The following is a 16,105-nucleotide window of genomic DNA, read 5'->3' as shown; positions in this document are numbered from 1 at the left end:
TCGGATCTCCAGTGGCTTTGAAGCCGCTGCGAAAAATGCCACTCTGTATCAGATGCTTTGCGATGATGAGCTCTTACGGCTGCAAATTCGCACTAGACATACCGAGTAAAAGGCAATGAGGTGACTCTGAGGTTCAAAACCCAGCCCCCTTTGTGAGTCATGCTTGCATTAATCTTGCATTAATGCATGTGCCAGACGGATTTCATTCATATATTCTGATATTCTCCCGAGTGACTCATGCATTAAATCAAGCTAATTCATTTTTCAGTCATTATGCGGCAAACATTAGCCCGGTAAATGGCCTTTCACGATCCGACATTCAAAATGTTCTCTCCCTCTCCTGGAACTTCGTTTTTCTCCAGTCCAAACCGACATGTTGAACCATCTTTTACAAACAAACTAATAGGAGGACTTTACCTGAAATACACCTTCATCCAGTAGTCGTGATCCGAAGACGACAATGCCATCCGTGCTGACGGTGGTTTCGTCCCCTCGTGTAAACTTGAGCGTCTCGACCTTGTGACAGTCCAAAAAGAGTGTGACGGACTGGCCCTGTACGCTATAGGCTATCCTGTGCCACCTGGAAGAGCAAAGAAAAAGATATAAACGTTGTTTGCATTTAAAATGTGATTTGTTGAGGATATTGATTGATCTAGCTAGCTACTTTTATGGTGGAGTTTGATTTTTTTGAAACCGCTGGCAAGATTTGAATGAAGTACTAAATTTGTAGTCAGGGGAATGTTTCTTGCTAGCTTCAACAAAATCTCAACATTAGTAATACAAAGCTAGCATTAGCACTGCAAACAACCCAAGTTTCGTCACGCTAGCTGCCTTGGTAGCATGACTTATTCGTTGAAAGTGTTATAATTGCACTAACTGTTAGTTTAAAGTTTATTTTTGGGAATCTCCAAGTTAGTGGAAGTCAACTTTTAAATTCTGCTGCTTAAGTTCAATACCGCTACGCTTCAGTTGACTAATCTTGTGTCCAAACATGATGTCAATGGCGGAGTCTAGCTAATAGACACCAAATGTCTTCAAAGTGGTGCCAATGAAACACATTTTTCAAATTTCAGAAACTGACAGTGGCTGACTACACATCCGCAGCCCTTTTCACATTTGTTCACAGTGCTATTTTGGTACTCAAATTAGTCATTCTTCCAAAAAACAAACAATAAATAAATAAACAGACTAGGGTATGGCTAAATCTATGACTTTTTTTTGCCTGGCTGAATCATCCTGCTGTGGCTGAAGAAAGAGAGAAAGAGACACCTATCCGAGAAAACACAAAAAGGTCGATGAAACACATTTTAATTCATTCACTGCCAGACGATGTGCAAAAATGTGTCTACTCCAGTGTCGGGACTTTTGTCATTGTCACTGGAATTGTAGGACCCACAGAATATTGAGTTTTAGGACTACATAAACATTCAATGCAGCATAAGAAACCTTAGACTCTGTTCTTTCATCAGAAAACAAGAGTTAATTCCTAAATGATATGGGTCTGGAGTTATCTGAGCTTGAAATGCAGATGGCTGTATGAAGTACATTGTATATATTGATTTACTGTATATAGCGCTTCAACAACGTCGCTTTAACAACAACTATGACCAGTCAATCCCAAACCATTATTTAAACATTCGGAAATTTTAACATTGCATTGCAGCCGTGAGACTTTAAGCCGCGCATGACCGTCCCGTGTTGTCATGGATGGCTTTAGCATCTTATTTTGCCATGTTAATGAATACGTTATTTGTCAATAACACACTGTTTAAAAATAATCATGTCCTCATACTCAGAACTGGATTTGATTAACCGGTATAATGAAAAGAAATAACTCATTCACTGCCAGACCATGTGCAAAAATGTGTCCACTCCAGTGCCAGGGTTTTTGTCATTTCCACTCAAATTGTAGGACCCAAAGAATATTGAGTTTTAGGACGACATAAACATTCAATTCAGCGTACGAGACCTTAGACTCTTTTCTTTCATCAGAAAAAAAAAGGTAATTCCTAAGTCATATGGGTCTGGAGTTATCTAAGCTTGAAATGTGGGCGGCTTTACAAAATACAATACAATGCATACATACTGATTTATATCGTGCTTTAACAACATCTGAAGCTGTAACAAAGCGTTAACATGGACAAAAGGCAAATGCTGCCGCCTCGTGGAAGCGAAAAACATTGCTAGAGGTCTGACAAGCGCTTTCTCCCCCCGCAAGAAAAACCAATACCCGAACATATTCGGGAATGGCGCTCCACGTCATGCTTTTGAATTCCCCCAAAAAATTGTGAATGGCAGTTGAATTAGTTAATGAGATGTCCAATCGCTTGAAAATACTCACTCTCCATTGGCCATGTTGACGTCCTTGAACGTGGGATATGTTGTGGGCTGCCTATGTGCCCGGCGGCCCTGATACAGGAAGACGGGCGAAGGGCCCACTTCAAGCCCCAGCTGCTGTACTCCGTGCTCGTCATATACGGACAATAGAAACGACTGCGATCCCTTTCTGGCTCGCACGGTCGCCAACAGAGAGAAATTTACAGGGAATGTGGACTCTGGAGAGGAAAGGCTTCTAGGTCAACTGGCAGTTATTTACTTTAACCACATAAAGTAGGGCTGAACAATTAAAGGACAACCGACAAGTTGCGTCCATAATTTGTAAAATCACTTCAAATGACTTCTACTGGGCGCATTTTACAAAGATTCCAGCACATATACTAATTTCATCTGTGCTGTATGTCATGCATATTAGCATATTTGACAATGAAGCTGACTTGGAGTAGACCTATAGTTTACGTTTTAAGACTCGCGCTGAATATTCAGGAAGTCTTGTTTTCGAGTTGATGACAATTCCTGAAGTGACGTCACATTAGGAACGCCCCTGACCGACAAAGCGACACACAATGCATTTTGCACGCTTTTTTTCCTCTGAAAACACAGTGTTGATCGCGAAATTAGAAGGAAAACTACATAAATAACGCAATGGTGAATCGTTGTTTGTCGCCCCAAGACTACGAATTGCGGTAACACCATAAAGAAGGTGTTAAGTTGACACCAATTCCCAGCAGACAAACCAGCCCATTTCCAACGGAGCTTGTGCGCCATCTTGTGCATTTTCTGGGACGCTACATTGGAGTCCAGACGGCTCAAATTGATACGGAAAGACTTCTTTAATGGATTGCAAACATTTATGCTTTCCTCTTCAGAACTATTTGAATCATATTCATAACTGGATGAGTAACAAGAAAGCATCTTCTCACAATCTGAACTCTCTTAAGCCATTGTTTTGATTCTGGAGCAAGGCAGTTTGTGGAGCAGTATCCTGGCGTGATGTCACGAACAAGGGGGCGCGACTTTCTGAATCTCGCCATTTACGAGTGCATTTTGTGGCAGTTTTGGGACACTTTAAGTCATTTTTATTCGTGTTTTGCATTTGACTAAAAATATCAGCCTGTGTGTTTTGGGTATTTTAGAGGCTATAAAGTTTTTCTGATGTCAGTTAGGAAACAAAAAATGTTGTCGGTTGTCCTTTAAGCATATTCAAAAAAACATTCTGGTTTTGTAATGAATGCCGAAGATGATTAGTTTGGTAAATTAACCAACGTAATTGCAGACTTTAATCTTAATTCCATGATTCATTTGCCAGATTTAGGCCAAATATTCCCCAATAAGACACTTTATATATACAAACACTCCCCAATTTATGAATGAGATACGTTCCGAATGGTCGTCTTCAGGTGAATTTGTTCATAAGTTGCTTCAGTACTATATTTTGTATGCAATGTATGTTTAAGGATTATATAAGTCTATTTATGGCTTGTATAAATTACCTGTATTGATCTGTACTGACAAACATTTAATAAAATATATGTTCTATAAAGATATGTACAACTGGAGAGAAGACTACATATGTTACTACAAAAATGTTTGTATGTAGCGTTGTTCGTAACTCAAATGTTCGTAAGTAGGGGAGCGAAACCCAATAGTGTGTATTGTAATAGATTGATTTACAGTATAGTCTCGTTATATCGATATTCAAGGCAGTCCGAAAAATATCGATATAACCGGGACTATCGATATATCCGTCCCTGCGCGCATGTAATTTTCTCCTTGCGTTCATAGAAATAGTATCGTAATAAGCGGTACTATCGATATAACCGATATCGATATAACGAGACTTTACTGTATTTTCATTCTTTTTCAAAATTGTTCAGCCATAATACCAAGTAATGAAAAGAAAATCTACCTGGGAAAAATTGTTTGGTCGGCGCACTGAGCTGGACTTTCTGGTCTATTTTATAAGCCTGCCGTGTTCCCGCTACACCTTGATGGCTGCCGCAGTAACCGGTGTGCATCGACACTCCTTCCATGCTCTCTGACAGTCCAAGCACTTGAAGAACATCGATAGGATGAGCTGAGAAAAGATAAAAAACAAGATATGATGAGTACCGTTACACTAGGTTGCATGTACGCAAACGAGTGCCATTGCAAATCAAGCTAGTGGCAATTGTAAGCAAACCAATCCCGTCAATGTCAGCATGAAACTCTCCCACTGATGCTGTCTCACTGTTCAGTGCCATGTACCGTCGAGCCAAAAGAGCAGGATCGGGTGAGGCATTGAGCCAGTCTTAAAAGTGCACAGACTTCCTGCTGCCTAAGAATTGGAAGAGGCAATCTTCCTCTGAGTTTTGCTGGCAGGTGGCCGGGTTTTGTCAGATGTTGTTATGGGATAGTTGTACTCCGCCAACCTGTTGCGGCGCATCTGCCAGCTGCGTGAGCATCAAACTTGGAACACTTGTGTAGCAGAAATAAGCAATATCAAGCCTTTTTTCCATTAATCCGTGTTTCTCAAACTTTATTGGGCCAAAACGTATACCGTATTTTCCGGTGTATAAGGCGCACCGCAGTTTAAGGCGCACCCTCAATGAATGGTGTATTTTCAAACTTTTTCCAGATATAGGGCACACCGGAGTATAGGGCTAACCTTAAATGAATGAAAGGATTTCCAAATAAAATATATACATCTACAAAATTTTTCCAAATATGAGGCACAACATACTATAAGGCGCTACAGTAGAGGCTGGGATTACGCACCATTTTTTTCTACTGGGAAATGGAGTCAGGAGCTGCGAGACCTGTTGTGTCTCAACAATGACACAACCAGTGAGTTCATGGCGTATGAAAAACATTGATTAAAAACAGAAAAGGGTAAATAACACAGCGATATATTTTCTTATGTCGTTAGAATTTTAGCGTTCTGTATTATGTGTTAGCATTATACTGGCTGACATTCAAGTAAAATATGTGTATTTTTCAAAACACAGTGTGATATTTTATTTAACAATGAACATCAATTGGGCATGCAAAACAAGAGCTTTAAGCTTATTTTTGAATAATTGATGTCCTCAAACCACCTCATGCTCATACTGTAAATTTGCTGGCAAGTTCAAGCGAAAGAATTGGCCTACCCGTGGGACATACTGTATATTGAAAAACTTGCATCAAGGCACCATTGTACATATTTATTGAGTTACTTCCGGTTCGAGTGAACGCTGGCACGTGTAGCTGCTGCTGCTCACCCACTGCAAAACGTATGGCTGTAACGTGACCTTGAGAGTTTTGAAAGGCCCTTAGAAATCAAATGTATGATTATTATTATGAGCATTCAATTGTTATAACTGTCATGAGACATTCCTGGCATTCAGTAAATGCATGAATAAAAGCATAATATTCATAAAAAGAAGTTAATTTAGCTACATTGAATTCTATAAATTGAATTGGAAGAATTAAAACCGTTTATGTAACATAATTTTATGTTGCAATCCAATTCATTGTGCTTCTCCTCCTGTTATGTCTGACTTGGCCACCGGGTGGCAGTATAACACTCTACATTCAAGCAGACCCAAAGAAGACCAGACTTGTTTTGCTGTTACTTTTATGACGTTTTGAGATTCTAATCAGTCTTCTCAACTCTTGCGTAAAAACGTCTGTTAGTTCTACGTCATTTTTAATCGACCAGGACCCAAACTTTCATTCATTTCATTTTTTAAATAATAGTAATAATACATTTCATTTAAAAGCACCTTTCAAAACTCTCAAGGTCACTTTACAGTCGCAGGATAAGTATTTCCGTGGCTGAGCAGCGGCAGCCACATGCGCCAGTGTCACTCAAACCTGGAAGTAACTCAGATAGATAGAAATCTAGCTAATAGATAGCTATTAGATAGCCAGTGAGACAGCTAGCTAGATAGATCTATAGCTAATAGATAGCTAGCTAGATGGCTAAATAGCCAGCCAGATAGGTAATAGATAGAAAAAAGATAGCAAATAGATAGCCAGCTAGGTAGCTAGCTCGATAGCATTTTTCTATAATAGTTATATTTGTATTTTTGGAGGAATAAAAGTAGAAGAGGTCAGATTGTGTTGTGAAATTTGTAGCATTATTTTTTTGTAGCGATATTTCCTGACAACCATCGGAATCACGATGCACTGGAACTGAACCCTCAATTCCAAACATGTTATTCCGTTCCAGAAAATTGCTTTCTTCACGCCGCGGACTGGCTAAAATGACCTTTCAGTCAGGCCTTAAGGCACCAGCTGTTGCTTTGGCATGTAAATGCATTTTCATGCCAATTCAGAGCTTTGCCTCCTGCCAGTATTGCAAAGAAGCAATAGAGACCAGGAACACGTTGGCGCGTAGCATTGTAAAACATCTGAAGTTAGCCAGCTCCAGGCGAATTTCCCTAACCGAATGTATCATTCGCTCTTCCTCCATATGGCGTGAATTTGCCTGAGAATTAGCGTGTTACATTTCATGGCATTTGCTCAGCAAACAAGTGTCTTGGAGAGCTCACAATCCCACAAACGCAACGAAGCATAAACGGTGAATCCAGCCAATGAGAAAACGGGTCGAGAAATAGAACATGAACACCTTATGCTTTGCAATCAGACCGCAGCAGCGATACATATTTATTTTTCTTGGGGGTAAGCATCGTTTAAAATGTCATCCGACTGTCATCCGGGAATGTTGATATTCAGCTGGTTTATTAGTCCAATCCACCCCCAAGTGAGCTTTTTGTTGCTCAACATTCGATTCTTGCAAATCAATTTCCCCTTTGGGAAAGAAAAGTTAAATGCATGTAATTGAGTAGAAGGTCGAGTAGCTCATTCAACGATCTGGTCAGCCAAGCGGAGAGATTTTAGGGTCACATTTGTACCGAATAGTACATTGTCTTGCTTCCGCATCTCCGAATTGTCTCATGGAAAGCCCTCCACGTCTTTCTACACGTGCATGACCATTGAACCGTCGTTTATTTGGAATGAAAATTGGATTGGATTGGATTAGCCTTTAATAGTCTCACAATGGAGATATTTACATTTCTCAGCAGCAAAGCGATGAAAGGAAGAGGGGAGGAAAGGAAGAAGTAGTAAAACAAAATACAGGACCTGCTGTAAAGGCAGCCATTTTCGCGGCGCCATCTTGAAGTCAAAACAACAACAAAAAACAAAATAACAAATAATGTGACACAGACAGTCATTCAATTTTAAGCACTTTCTGCACCCTCTTTGTTGTATGAAGCAGTTCTTGATGAAAGAGAAGATCAAAACGTCATTTTCACCAGTGGATCAGGGACGTCATGGCGGAATGTGCATATCTGCTACAAGCTAAATGTTGAAAGCAAACATGAAGCTGTAGCATCCATTGACCAACAGAGATTGTCTCACATCTCCTGTCCCACGTAAATCCGCTTCAATTCCAAGCCGCGACAGTTCCATATAGGCTTCAGCGCTCTGCACTGGCAGAATGCCGAAAAAAGCATAGTCAATACAGGCGCAAAAAAAGCACAATTGCCCCAGAGCTGTCAAGCGATGACAGTCAAATGGCAGACTAAACCGCGTCCAAGAAAACATGCCGTTAGATTTCTAACAATTCGAGTGCTCTGCAACTTTTGACAGCAGCGGGAGAAACAAAAATACATCTGTGCCGGATTGTGCCGATTGTTCCAAACTTATCTCTTTTCCGCATCAGGGGAGGAAGTGTACTCCTTGAGTCTGATGGAACGCCACTCTGATTCTTTCAAAATATCCTCAGAAGTAAAATTTGCTGACAGATGGTTCATTGGCAAGTATGACAATCTGTCAGCGCTGGCTCACCTTGAACTACATAAAGTACAGATGCTCCCCTACTTGCAAACATTCGAGTGACGAACAACGGTACATACAAAATGTTGCTCTCTTTCTAACATATGTAGTATTCGCTCCAGTTGTACATGCACATATCTTTATAAAGCATGTATTTTAGTAAATGTTTATTTTTCAGTACAACCCAATACAGGTTCCTTGTACAAGCCTTAAAGGACAACCGACGCCTCTGGACAAGTTGTGTCCATAATTTGTAAAATCGCTTCAAATGACTTCTACTGAGCGTATTTTACAAAGATTCCACCACATATAGCTATATTTTACGTTTTAAGACTCGCGCTGAATATTCAGGAAGTCTTGTTTTCGAGTTGGTGACGATTCCTGACGTCACGTCACGTCAGGAACACCCCTGTCCGAGAAAGCGACACACAATGCATTTTGGGTACTTTGTTTGGTCTGAAAACTTCATGTTGATCCGTGTTGATGGCGAAATTAGAAGGAAAACACATAAATAATGCGATGGTGAATCGTTGTGTGTTGCACCAAGACTACTATTTGATCCTAGTCTACACAAATTCCCAGCAGACAAATCAGCCCATTTCCAACGGAGCTTGGGCGCCATCGTCTGCATTTTCTGGTACGCTACATTGGAGTCCAGGCGCCTCAAAATGGAAGGACTTCTTTAATCGATTCCAAACATTTATGCTTTGCTCTTCAGAACTAAATGAATCATATTCATAACTGGATGAGTAACAAGAAAGCATCTTCTCCGAATCTGAAGCCATTGTTTTGATTCGAGAGCAAGGCAAGACGTCCTGGCGTGACGTCACGAACAAGGGGGCGAGACCTTCTGAAATTCGCCATCTCTGAGGTCATTTTGAAGTAGTTTTGGGACACTTTAACACATTTTTATTGGTGTTTTTGCATTTGACTAAAAATATCAGCATGCGTGTTTTGGGTATTTTAGATGCCATAAAACGTTTTTCTGATGTCAGTTAGGAAACAACAAAAAATTGTCGGTTGTCCTTTAAACATACTTATATAAACCTTGAAAATACTTATATATGCCTTAAACATACATTCCATAGAAAATATACACTGAATCAACTTACGAACACATTCAACTTACAAACGACCATTCGGAAAGTATCTCGTTTGTAAGTTGGGGCGCGTCTGTACATTGCTTCTTTGATTTTCCTCGAGGATTTTTATTTCTTTCCCTCAGTATGTGTGTGTGTATTGCCTAAGACTGTTGACCTTCCGACATGTTGAAAACTTTGAGGTACACCAGTTACAACGGTCGACCGCTTATCATGTTATTAGTTTATAGGGTGCATGAAAGGGTTAGGATAAAGAATGGGAGGGAGTACATATGTTAAATGCTGCAGCAGAAAAAAAAAACTCTTTGGGGAAAAGCAAAAATTCCAAGAATGGAAAAATAAGTTGCAATCGTAGTCTCACATCTCATACAATCCGTGCAGGGGGATAAAAAGACATTTCACACCCAAGTGTGCAGAATAAACTGAGACAGATTTTTGCAAACATGACATTGGGGGTGCGGGTGGGGAGCTTGGAGGGGGGGTTGGGCGCTGTCTGACTCGGAATGAGAAGCATACAAATTATGCTAATGGTTTATTGGACGCTCTTTACCTGAAAAAGCTCATTGTTGACTTTTCTGCTCTGTGCTTTGCGCAGTGCAGCGCGCATTTGGAAATATCACAACATCCCTATGGAGTGACGGATTGTTTTGAAAATGGCAGAACAAGGTCAGAGAACATGGGAAAGAAGCTCAAGCATTCATTCATTATCATCTATAAGAATTTAGGCCGCATATTTGGAAAATCGTCTCTTTGGTTTAGTTTGTTATTGTCAGTGTTCAGCGGGCCAAAATGCTACGCAATGGGACGATTCCGTTCCGGGTTTGTCACTTGCTCCTCCACGTGTCTTGAGTCATGCATAAATATAATGTGATCTCTGTGTTTGTGTCCTAAAAACATCTTGGAAACATCCTGTTGTGACTCACACCACCTCCACATCCCAGTCCCCCCCCCCACCCCCCAAAAAAGGCCTTGTACAATGTTCCACTGTAAGATGTGAGCTATTGCACGTGGGAGCGAGTGAGGGAATTGAACAAGAAAGCAAGCCAAGAGGAATCTGTGCAACGGGAGTTTCCCATCGTTTTTTGGACCGCACCCTGTATAAGAGCAGAGGAGCGGAGGAAGAAAAAAAAAAAGATGATTGAACTTCGATGTGGTGCTCGGAGATGCATATCTGTGTCAGATTGGGATTTGCATGACAGTGGGTGGAGCAAGATTCGATTTTCCGGATTTATGTTCCAACAGACAGCTTGACGTATGGAAGGGAGTGTGAGTCTGAAATATGACAACCCCAGAACTAATCAAATCAAAATACGTATTGGTCAATCCCCGACATGAACTCATTCGCTGCCATTCACGAATTTATTGCTGATAAAGCGCTGGTCATACCTCTGGCAATGTGTTTCACTTCAACGAGGAAGCATCATTTCCTTTTTTTTTTTTTTTTTTTTTTAGTTTATTGTGGTTTCACAGGTCCATACAGTCAATGAAAATAAAAAAAAAATATTACGCTGGAATAGTTCCATTTTAAAATAACCAAAACTAGGTGAGTAATATAAATCATGTAAGAACTCGTAATGCATTCGATAATACAACTGTGTATCAATTTTTTATAATATAATAAAATGAAAACAAAGAAAGAAAAGACAAAAAAATGAATGGGGTTTGAAATGCAGGCTCAAATAGGACGGAGTAATTTTCCTTTTGTAAAGCCACCCGCACTTGCACCTCATATTACTCCAAACCCATATAACTTAGGAATTAACTCCCTTTTTCTGATGAAAGAAGAGAGTCTAAGGTTTCTTACGCTGCATTGAATGTTTATATAGTCCTAAAACTCAATATTCTGTGGGTCCTGAAATTTTTGTGAAAATGACAAAAAGCCTGGCACTGCAGTGGACACATTTTTGCACATCGTCTGGCAGTGAATGAGTTAAAAAAAAATGAATGAATGAATGACCTTCAAGCAGGTAATGTCAATGCAAAAGGGAGAAAATGTGAACTTGGTGACCTCGTGGACATTTGAAGCTAATGTTAGCATTTCCTAAGCACATGGTCAATCTTCACTGAGCAACATGAATCAGTTGACTATTTGACTTTTTTATTATTACTTAGTAAATACTGAATAAATAACCTGTTATGGGCAGAACAACTATTTAAAAAATACATAATACATATTTAAATTTTATTGACCATGCATCTTCACTGTCACACTAATGATGATAATAATAATAATAATAATAATAATAATAATAATAATAATAATAATAATAATAATAATAATAATAATAATAAATTTTATTTCTAAGCACATTTCAAAACTCTCAAGGTCACTTTTCAGTCACTGGATTAGTTCTTCTGTGGGTGAGCAGTGGCAGCCACGCGTGCCAGCGTTCACTCAACCTGCAAGTAACTCAAATAGATAAAAAACTAGCTAGCTAGCCACTAGTTAGCTGACAGATAGCCTACAGATACCCACCTAGCTAGCTAGCTACTAGAGATCTAATAGAAAGCCAGCCAGCTAGCCAGCTAATAGATAGCTTGCCAGCTGGATAGATAGCTAACAGATAGCCAAAAATAATACATCCTAATTTTTGTCAGGCTTACTACACACTATTTGGGAATTTGCTGGCCTGTTTGTTGCCAAGATGGGAGGGTTGGCTAAAGGAGTTTCTTGGTGATACACCTGACAAATATTTCGGTAAAAGAAAGGAGAAGACACCCAACCAGCTGCGCATGGAGAGCTTTTATATTTTTAAAATCTCCCCAATCGGCCAAATCACAGTGCAGGTGTGCTTCCATAATCCAAATAGCCTATCTCAGGAGCCATTTTGACCGGGATTTAAGTTGACTGTGACTCCCTCCACAACGGCGCATCCCAGCCTCTGATAGTTTCCCTGGGCCTGCGCCCCTCTGCGAAATTACTAACATCAAGTCTAACTCACCCATGCGCACAGATATGCCAGATTTTCGCCTCTCTCCAAAATAGGGCCCATTTGACACACCGAATCCATGCGCATCCAATAAAAACAAGCAATAAAAAATGGCTAACAAGCTAATTTGGACGCTAGTTTGCTTGAAGAAGGCAAAATGAGTAGCAAGAGGTTATGACACGCAAACTGGTCGCTTTGGGGTCTGTTTTTAGTTACCGCTGACATCGTCGAACCATGTCGAGAGGTTGAGGGAGGTCTGGGAAAGATTTTGAACCTATTCTCTGCGGATACACTTATGATGTCCTGAATACCAATATGAGAGTGGTGATGAAAGCAAACGTCAAGATCATATTTTATTTGTTTACTTGTTAAAAGCGTACAACTTGTTCTTGGAGTCGATGTAGGTCAAGCATTACAGGCAAGTGGTGATGATTTCACTTTAAATGAAGCAGAAATGTAAATTCTTAAACATTGATTCAGGGTTTTGATGCAACAGCATGACAGATAGCTACACTTATGGATAATATCAAGACTGCATTCTTCACTTTTTTTTCACGACTCATGTTTGTTCACTGGACGATGGGCCGGCAGGCCAAAAAGCTGTCGGACCCTTCGAGAAAACACCTGCCCCTCAAGGCCTGAACATATGTTTCTACTTCTGCTCCCAATTTCAAAGAAATCATATCTGCTTCAGCCACAGTTTCCATATATTAAGTTGCCTTAAGTGATGTTTAGGCGTGGATGCCTGCACCTCAAAAATGTTCTAATACACCTTTAAACAACATGTGCATACATGACCAGTCAATCCCAAAGCGTCATTTAAACACTCTCGTAAATCTTAACATTGCATTTCAATCACGTTGTCATGAATGCATTTAGCAGTAGGCATCTTATTTTGCCATGTTAATGATCACGTTGTTTATCAATAACACACTATTTAAAAATAATGATGACCTCATACTCAGAACTGGATTAGAGCAAAATTAACTCATTCACTGCCAGACGATGTGCAAAATGTGTCCACTCCAGTGCCAGGGTTTTTGTCACTTTCATTCAAAATGCAGGACTCGCGGAATATTGAGTTTTAGGACTACATCAACATTCAATACAGTGTTAGAAACCTTAGATTATCTCTTTTCATCAGAAAGAATGAGTTAATTCCCAGGTTATATGGGTCTGGAGTTATCTGATTTTGAAATGTGGGTGGCTTTACAAATACAATACAATGCATACATATTGATTTATATAGCGCTTTAACAACAGCTGGAGAAGTTCGGGAATGGCAGTGAATGAGGGGGAAAAATATGGTTTTGACACATATATGCCTTATATTTTTAAAAATGTAATATACAGGTAACATTCGACTTACGACCGAGTTCCGTTCCGACCAAACGGTCGTAAGTCAAAATGATTGTAAGTTGAAATCCATTCAAAATGTCTAATCGAGACTCAGAGGCTAAATGACTCGCAAACTCCCCCTCTTAAAATGTTTAAAATAGGGTCTGGAGGTCGTGGTCGTAAGTACGGGTGGTCATAAGTCGTGCCGGTCGTAAGTCAGATGTTACCTGTATATATGTCTATATTTTTTAATGAAAACCAACAAACATGCTCTAAAAAATATTTTTAGACTAACGCCATTAAAAAGTCCTCATGAAACTATTTTCTGAATAATCCAAAACTATTATAACCCTGATCGGATCTCATTCAAGTGTACCCAATGAAACGGCACAATGAGAGTCTGGAAAAACTTCCATTCCTCCCAAGTGTGACATCATCAGATTTCAAAAGCAAATCCAAAGACAAACTATGAACCAAACTTGAAGGCATGCATGGAAACAAGCACGAATGACTTTCGTGAAACTTATGGAGGGTATCAAAAACTGACAATGGTTCTGTGATCTAATCGGGGGGGGGGGGGGCTACCAAGACCTTAAAGGAACTTTTGATTTGGATTCTGAGCAACTTGTCCCATGGACAGCTGCTCAGATGCTCACAGATGTGTAGCCTGAGGTTGCGGGACAAAAGCATTCCTTGTAGCCAGATGTGCTACCACACATCAAGACTTAAAGGACAACCGACGTCTCTGGACAAGTTGTGTCCATGATTTGTAAAATGGCTTCAAATGACTTCTACTGAGCGTATTTTAATAAGATTCCACCGCATATAGCTATAGTCTACGCTTTAAGACTCGCGCTGAAAATTCCGGAAGTCTTGTGTTTGAGTTGGTTACGAGTCCTCACCCTACGTCACTGAAGGAACGCCCCTAACTGAGAAAGGACATACCTTGCATCACCTCAATGCATTTTGCGGTACTTTGTTTGGTCCGTGTTGATGGCGAAATTAGAAGGAAAACACATAAATAACGCGATGGTGAATCGTTATGTGTTGCACCAAGACTTCTACAGTGTATTTGATGTTCGCTTACAAAACGTCCCAGGAGACAATTTCCACGGAGCTTTGTCGCCATCTTCTGCCTTTTTTTTTGGGTACTGTGAGTACTAAAGAGTGTCACTACATTTCTCTCCAGATAAATCACAATGACTGGAATCAATTCTTTAATCGATTGCAAACATGTATGATTTCCTCTTCAGAACTGTTTGAATCATATTCATAACTGGATGAGTAACAAGAAAGCATCTTTTCCAAATCTGAAGCCATTGTTTTTATTCTCGAGCAAGGCAAGACCACGAACAAAGGGGCGGGACCGTCGGAACCTGGCTACTTCCGGGTTCAATTTGAAGTAGTTTTTGGACATTTTAAGTCATTTTTATTGGTGTTTTGCATTTGAGTAAAATATCATACTGCGTGTTTTGGGTATTTTAGATGCTATAAAACATTTTCCTGATGTCAGATAGGAAACAAAAAAGTGATGTTGGTTGTCCTTTAAAGCTTCATCTGATTATATCAAAAGACTCGACAGACATTCTGCATGGGGCCTACTGTTTAATATGAGTGACTCCCCTTTTTTTTAACCTGACAAAATTACTGCCGTACTGAGAAGCCAAGAGATGAGCTAAGTCTCCATGACAGCATATCTGTATGTCTATTTTATACTGTCACCAGGTAACCAAAGCGCACATAATGACCGGCCTAATGGACATTAAAGATGAATATACTGTATTGTCATATTTTTTTCACAATGAAAAACATTTGAAAAAAATTACTGATTGACCAAAAGGGTCGATGAAGGTGCCCAATTCTATCTCATATTACTGGGGCACCTTGCAAGTTTAATTCCTTTCATGCCCCTAAAATCATTCTGACGTCTCTACTCTTCTTTGAACTCATCAGTGCGGCACCGATATTCGTCTTTCTACATAGATGGCATTACTGCAAGTACCGTATTTTTTGCACTATAAAGCACACCTAAAAGAAAATATTTTTCAAAAGCAGACCATGCGCCTCATAATCCGGTGCGCCTTATGTATGAAAAATGTTTTAAAATATGTCATTCATTGAAGGTGCCCCTTATACAGATAACGTCCAACTCGCGACCGGGTTCCATTGCGACAAAACGGTTGTAAGTCAAACGGTCGTAAGTCGACATGCATTCAAAATGGCCGACAGAATAGTATACAATGTCAATCTGTTGTTTTTAAAGAACGTTTTCTATTGAATACCATTATATACCAAACTGCTTACAGTTCAATTATAAATCTGATAACTTTTAGTGTCATTTTTATCATTTTATATTATCAATTTTTATTACTGCATCCTTCTGCTGACCCAAATACGCGCGACTTCCCACGCATGTGTGCTGTTGCGGTACTATTATGTTTGTGTCTTTTAAATAGGCATGCTGTGATTCTTTGTTTTGTTTTTGGTTTAACTTAAACTTGAACTGCTATTGAACAACCTGAAGCTTTTTTTTGGTTTTTTTTTAGCTGCTTGTTCACAACTTTTGCTGCAGTCAAGGGCCTTGACAGCTCATAT

The 16,105-nt window shown here is 39.7% G+C and overlaps 1 protein-coding gene across 3 annotated transcripts in view; it reads right to left on the bottom strand.

Moving 5' to 3' along the window:
* The window catches only part of col5a3a (collagen, type V, alpha 3a), a 46,911-nt gene that overhangs the window by 28,808 nt on the left and 1,998 nt on the right, over positions 1–16,105 (bottom strand). For all 3 annotated transcript variants that reach the window (XM_089018256.1, XM_089018257.1, XM_089018258.1), the window contains exons 2-4: positions 4,247–4,414; positions 2,342–2,555; positions 418–580 (exon numbers count right to left, since the gene is read on the bottom strand). In XM_089018256.1, the coding sequence (XP_088874382.1) occupies positions 418–580; positions 2,342–2,555; positions 4,247–4,414 (545 nt within the window). The remainder of the gene's footprint in view (positions 1–417; positions 581–2,341; positions 2,556–4,246; positions 4,415–16,105) is intronic.

The sequence above is a fragment of the Hippocampus bargibanti genome, linkage group LG17 (assembly GCF_051943395.1).
Source record: "Hippocampus bargibanti isolate YZ-2025 linkage group LG17, ASM5194339v1, whole genome shotgun sequence".
Lineage (NCBI taxonomy): Eukaryota > Metazoa > Chordata > Actinopteri > Syngnathiformes > Syngnathidae > Hippocampus > Hippocampus bargibanti.
Note: the sequence above shows the minus strand (reverse complement) of the source record. Positions and strands in the feature narration are given on the sequence as shown.